General features: G+C 56.5%; 1 protein-coding gene across 1 annotated transcript in view; it reads right to left on the bottom strand.

The window, feature by feature from the left end:
• Positions 1 to 4,201: 4,201 nt before the first annotated feature.
• LOC147092877 (transforming growth factor beta-2 proprotein-like) overlaps positions 4,202 to 6,000 on the bottom strand; it is a 97,122-nt gene continuing 95,323 nt past the window's right edge. The window contains exon 7 of the mRNA XM_085976152.1: positions 4,202 to 4,606. Within this exon, the coding sequence (XP_085832278.1) occupies positions 4,505 to 4,606 (102 nt within the window). The 3' untranslated portion in view covers positions 4,202 to 4,504. The remainder of the gene's footprint in view (positions 4,607 to 6,000) is intronic.

Here is a 6,000-nt window from a genome sequence, read left to right as displayed (position 1 = left end):
CCCTCACTCTCTCTGTGACCCCCTCACCCTATCTCTGTGACCCCTCTCTCTGTGACCCCTCACCCTGTCTCTGTGACCCCTCTCTCTCTCTGTGACCCCTAACCCTCTGTGATCCGTCTCTGTGACCTCCCACCCTATCTCTGTGACCCCCTCCCTTTCTCTCTGTGACCCCGCTCCCTGTCTCTGTGACCTCTCTCTCTCTCTGTGACCCCTCTCTCCCTCTCTCTCTGTGACCCCTCACCCTGTCTCTGTGACCCCTCACCCTCTCTCTATGACCCCTCACCCTATCTCTGTGACCCTTCCCTCTCTCTGTGACCCCTCACCCTATCTCTGTGACCCCTCACCCTGTCTCTGTGACCCCTCTCTCTGTGACCCCTCTCTCACTGTCTCTGTGACCTCCCACCCTATCTCTGTGACCCCCTCCCTCTCTCTCTCTGACCCCTCTCTCACTGTCTCTCTGACCTCCCACCCTATCTCTGTGACCCCCTCCCTCTCTCTCTGTGACCCCTCTCCCTGTCTCTGTGACCTCTCTCTCTCTGTGACCCCTCTCTCTCTCTCTCTGTGACCCCTCTCTCTCTCTCTGTGACCCCTCTCTCTCTCTCTCTGTGACCCCGCTCTCTCTCTGTGACCCCTCTCTCTCTCTCTCTGTGACCCTCTCTCTCTCTGTGACCCCTCTCTCTCTCTCTCTCTCTCTCTCTCTGTGACCCCTCTCTCTTTCTCTCTGTGACCCCTCTCTCTCTCTCTCTGTGACCCCTCTCTCTCTCTCTGTGACCCCTCTCTCTCTATGACCCCCCTCTCTGTGACCCCGCTCTCTCTCTCTCTGACCCCTCTCTCTCTGTGACCCCTCTCCCTCTCTCTGTGACCACTGTCTCTCTCTCTCTCTCTCTCTCTGACCCCTCACCCTATCTCTATGACCCCCCTCTCTCTCTGTGACCCCCCTCTCTCTCTGTGACCCCCCTCTCTCTCTGTGACCTCACCCTCTCTCTGTGACCCCTCACCCTATCTCTGTGACCCACTCCAGCCCCACAACCTAGGCGTTGCCAACTCCCGCCCCCCCTCCGCTCTTCTGCCATTGGCCGCCTGGCACGTCGACCCTCGCAGCGCCCTTCCCTCCCACGGCCAATCGGAAGGCGAGCGGACGCTTCCTCACCTGATTGACAGTCAAGAATCATCCAATCAAGCGCCCCCTTTTCCCCCCAATCTCCAACATTTTAACAACCAGCAAAAGATGATGAAGAAAACACACCATCAATTTTTAGGACTTTTCTCCAGGAGATTAATATTCGAGGCCTGGCAAATGCAATCTGAGAACTGGCCGACCCTGGGCTCTGGTCCATCGGCCCCCTCCTCACTCCCTTCGCCCCACCCTTGGTGACCATCTAACTGTCTGGTGGCCGGGGTGGGGGGGGGGCACTTACCCCCTGAGGGGGGAGAACTGCGTTCCCTCCTGAAGTCTTAATTTGACATTTTTTGGGGGGGTTAAAAGCATCGTAGAACTCCCTTGTATAACAACAGAAAACGCTGGAAAAACTCAGCAGGCCAGGCAACATCCGTGGAGAGAGAAACAGAGTCAACGCTTCGGGTCGAAACCCTTCGTCAGAACTGAGAAAAAAAGCAGGAAATGAAACAGATTAAAAGGCCAGTTTGGGGGGCTGGGAACTGGGGGAGGGGATGAAAGAAGAGACATTAAGAGATATTCAAGGCGAGACGAGATGGTAAGAGGACAGGTAAAGAAACAGACAATGGCTCTCGATGAAGTGTGAAATGCGCTGGCAGAGTGAGAGACAGCTGCCATGTGGGAGAGAGAAAAAAAATAGGAAAAGTCACAAAACAAAGATGTGGATAAAAAAATATATAAAAATATAATGGAGGCCGAGGTTGTGATCTGAAGTTGTTGAACTCGATATTGAGTCCGGAAAGCTGCAAAGTGCCTAATCGGAAGATGAGGTGCTGTTCCTCGAGTTTACGGTGAGCTTCTGTGGGACAGTGCAAGAGGCCCGAGTACGGTGAGGTCTGAGTGGGAATGGAGCGGTGAATTAAAGTGACCGGCGACCGGAACTCCCTTCTTCTTTCATCCTTCTGCTTTACGCTCCCACTCTTCCTTGTAAAATGAGTTAGGCCAAAGCCTGCCGAAGGCCCACCGCAGGAGTAGGCCTCGACCTTTGCCCCTGGCCCGCTGACAGTGATGAAGCCTCTCTGACTGGAGCTCTTTGTGCTTTGGGTAGGTGGAGCCCCCAAAGCCGAGGCCTTGGGCTGTGATTCTTGGCCGCCAGCGATCAGCCACCGTGTCTTCTGTATCTAGATTCCAGACGGGATTCAGAGAGCTGGAGGCCGATCATCAGCACAAGAGACAGTCTGGCAGAGGAGGCGAAGCAGCCTAATTGTGCTGTGGCCTCGGGCCCACTAGAGACTGGGTGGAGGCCCACCCAAACTCACTTCACGTAAGGCCCTCGCGGCCAAAAGACAGAGGAAATTATTGTCCCTTGACTCGGTGTCAACCATGACTCACTAGGCAGCTCTCTCTCTCTCTCGCCTCTGAGTCAGAAGGTTGTGGGTTCGAGTCCCACTCCAGACACTTCAAACCCAAAATCCAGGCCGACACTCCCAGTGCCAGTACTGAGGGAGCGCCGCACTGTCGGAGGGGCGGTACTGAGGGAGCGCCGCACTGTCGGAGGGGCAGTACTGAGGGAGTGTCGGAGGGGCGGTACTGAGGGAGCGCCGCACTGTCGGAGGGGCGGTACTGAGGGAGCGCCGCACTGTCGGAGGGGCGGTACTGAGGGAGCGCCGCACTGTCGGAGGGGCGGTACTGAGGGAGCGTCGCACTGTCGGAGGGGCAGTACTGAGGGAGCGCCGGACTGTTGGAGGGGCGGTACTGAGGGAGCGCCGCACTGTCGGAGGGGCGGTACTGAGGGAGTGTCGGAGGGGCGGTACTGAGGGAGCGCCGCACTGTCGGAGGGGCGGTACTGAGGGAGCACCGCACTGTTGGAGGGGCGGTACTGAGGGAGCGCCGCACGTTCGGAGGGGCGGTACTGAGGGAGCGCCGCACTGTCGGAGGGGCGGTACTGAGGGAGCGCCGCACTGTTGGAGGGGCGGTACTGAGGGAGTGCCAGACTGTCGGAGGGGCGGTACTGAGGGAGCGCCGCACTGTCGGAGGGGCGGTACTGAGGGAGTGCCGCAGTGTCGGAGGGGCCGTCTTTCGGATGAGAAATTAAATCGAGGCCCCGTCTGCCCTCTCAGGCGATGGTAAAAGATCCCATCGCCACTATTGGAAGAACAGCAGGGGGAGTTCTCCCCGGTGTCCTGGGGCCAATATTTATCACTCAACCAACATCACTAAAACAGATGATCCGGTCATTATCACATTGCTGTTTGTGGGAGCTTGCTGTGCGCAAATTGGTTGCCGCGTTTCCTACATTACAACAGTGACTCCACTTCAAAAAGTGCTTCATTTGCTGTAATATGAAGTGTACACGAACGAAGCAGAATATGTATATTCAATGACCTGGAGTCTTTCTTACTATAGAATGCAACGTCATTGTACTTTTAATCACACTTACAGAGCACGGGTTAGATACAGAGTAAAGCTCCCTCTACATTGTCCCATCAAACACTCCCAGGGCAGGGACAGCACGGGTTAGATACAGAGTAAAGCTCCCTCTACACTGTCCCATCAAACACTCCCAGGGCAGGTACAGCACGGGTTAGATACAGAGTAAAGCTCCCTCTACACTGTCCCATCAAACACTCCCAGGGCAGGGACAGCACGGGTTAGATACAGAGTAAAGCTCCCTCTACACTGTCCCATCAAACACTCCCAGGGCAGGTACAGCACGGGGTTAGATAGAGAGTAAAGCTCCCTCTACACTGTCCCATCAAACACTCCCAGGGCAGGTACAGCACGGGTTAGATACAGAGTAAAGCTCCCTCTACACTGTCCCGTCAAACACTCCCAGGGCAGGTACAGCACGGGTTAGATACAGAGTAAAGCTCCCTCTACACTGTCCCATCAATCCCAGGGCAGGGAGAGCACGTGTTAGATACAGAGTAAAGCTCCCTCTACACTGTCCCGTCAAACACTCCCAGGGCAGGTACAGCACGGGTTAGATGCAGAGTAAAGCTCCCTCTACACTGTCCCGTCAAACACTCCCAGGGCAGGTACTGCACGGGTTAGATACAGAGTAATGCTCCCTCTACACTGTCCCATCAAACACTCCCAGGGCAGGTACAGCACGGGTTAGATACAGAGTAAAGCTCCCTCTACACTGTCACGTCAAACACTCCCAGGGCAGGTACTGCACGGGTTAGATACAGAGTAAAGCTCCCTCTACACTGACCCTCCAAGACCTCTCTCTCTCTGTCCTTTTCACCACAATGGAATTAGTGAGAAATCCCCAGTATTTTCTCGATAAACAGTAAACTCGAGGTGACCCGGCTCACATGACTGGCCCACGGGCGTTGGAATTCCACCGCAGCACGATGTGAAATCCGCCTCCATTCATTCCCTTCAAAGCCGCCAATGTTCTCGGTGGCTGGGTGTGGAATCCGGATGCCCGAGCTGCGAGAACTTGTGCGGAGTCAGGGGTCCTTCACAACTAAATAACGGGCCCTGCCAATCAAAATATCGCACGGCATTCAGTTATTTACACAGCTCCAAGCATTCCCCAGAGACAGCGGAGCCAAAATAAACCCTGGTGTGCCGGGACAGCTCAGTGAAGATCTCCTGTCACATTGGAACAGGCCATTCAGCCCCTCGGGCCTGTTACACAGGAACAGGAGGAAGCCCATTCAGCCCCTCGAGCCTGTTACACAGGAACAGGAGGAGGCCCATTCAGCCCCTCGGGTCTGTTACACAGGAACAGGAGGAGGCCCATTCAGCCCCTCGGGTCTGTTACACAGGAACAGGAGGAGGCCCATTCAGCACCTCGGGTCTGTTACACAGGAACAGGAGGAGGCCCATTCAGCCCCTCGAGCCTGTTACACAGGAACAGGAGGTGGCCCATTCAGCCCCTCGGGCCTGTTACACAGGAACAGGAGGAGGCCCATTCAGCCCCTCGGGCCTGTTACACAGGAATAGGAGGAGGCCCATTCAGCCCCTCGAGCCTGTTACACAGGAACAGGAGGAGGCCCATTCAGCCCCTCGGGCCTGTTACACAGGAACAGGAGGAGGCCCATTCAACCCCTCGGGCCTGTTACACATGAACAGGAGGAGGCCCATTCAGCCCCTCGGGCCTGTTACACAGGAACAGGAGGAGGCCCATTCAGCCCCTCGAGCCTGTTACACAGGAACAGGAGGAGGCCCATTCAGCCCCTTCGGGCCTGTTACACAGGAACAGGAGGAAGCCCATTCAGCCCCTTCGGGCCTGTTACACAGGAACAGGAGGAGGCCCATTCAGCCCCTCGGGCCTGTTACACAGGAACAGGAGGTGTCCCATTCAGCCCCTCGGGCCTGTTACACAGGAACAGGAGGAGGCCCATTCAGCCCCCTCGAGCCTGTTACACAGGAACAGGAGGAAGCCCATTCAGCCCCTTGAGCCTGTTACACAGGAACAGGAGGAGGCCCATTCAGCCCCCTCGAGCCTGTTACACAGGAACAGGAGGAAGCCCATTCAGCCCCTCGAGCCTGTTGTACAGGAACGGGAGGAGGCCCATTCAGCCCCCTCGGGCCTGTTACACAGGAACAGGAGGAAGCCCATTCAGCCCCTTCGGGTCTGTTACACAGGAACAGGAGGAGGCTCATTCAGCCCCTCGGGCCTGTTACACAGGAACAGGAGGTGTCCCATTCAGCCCCTCGGGCCTGTTACACAGGAACAGGAGGAGGCCCATTCAGCCCCCTCGAGCCTGTTACACAGGAACAGGAGGAAGCCCATTCAGCCCCTCGAGCCTGTTGTACAGGAACGGGAGGAGGCCCATTCAGCCCCTTGAGCCTGTTACACAGGAACAGGAGGAGGCCCATTCAGCCCCCTCGGGCCTGTTACACAGGAACAGGAGGAGGCCCATTCA

This window comes from Somniosus microcephalus, unplaced genomic scaffold (genome assembly GCF_052327205.1).
Source record: "Somniosus microcephalus isolate GS21.2 unplaced genomic scaffold, FLI_Smic_1.0 unresolved_chr2, whole genome shotgun sequence".
Classification (NCBI taxonomy): domain Eukaryota; kingdom Metazoa; phylum Chordata; class Chondrichthyes; order Squaliformes; family Somniosidae; genus Somniosus; species Somniosus microcephalus.
Note: the sequence above shows the minus strand (reverse complement) of the source record. Positions and strands in the feature narration are given on the sequence as shown.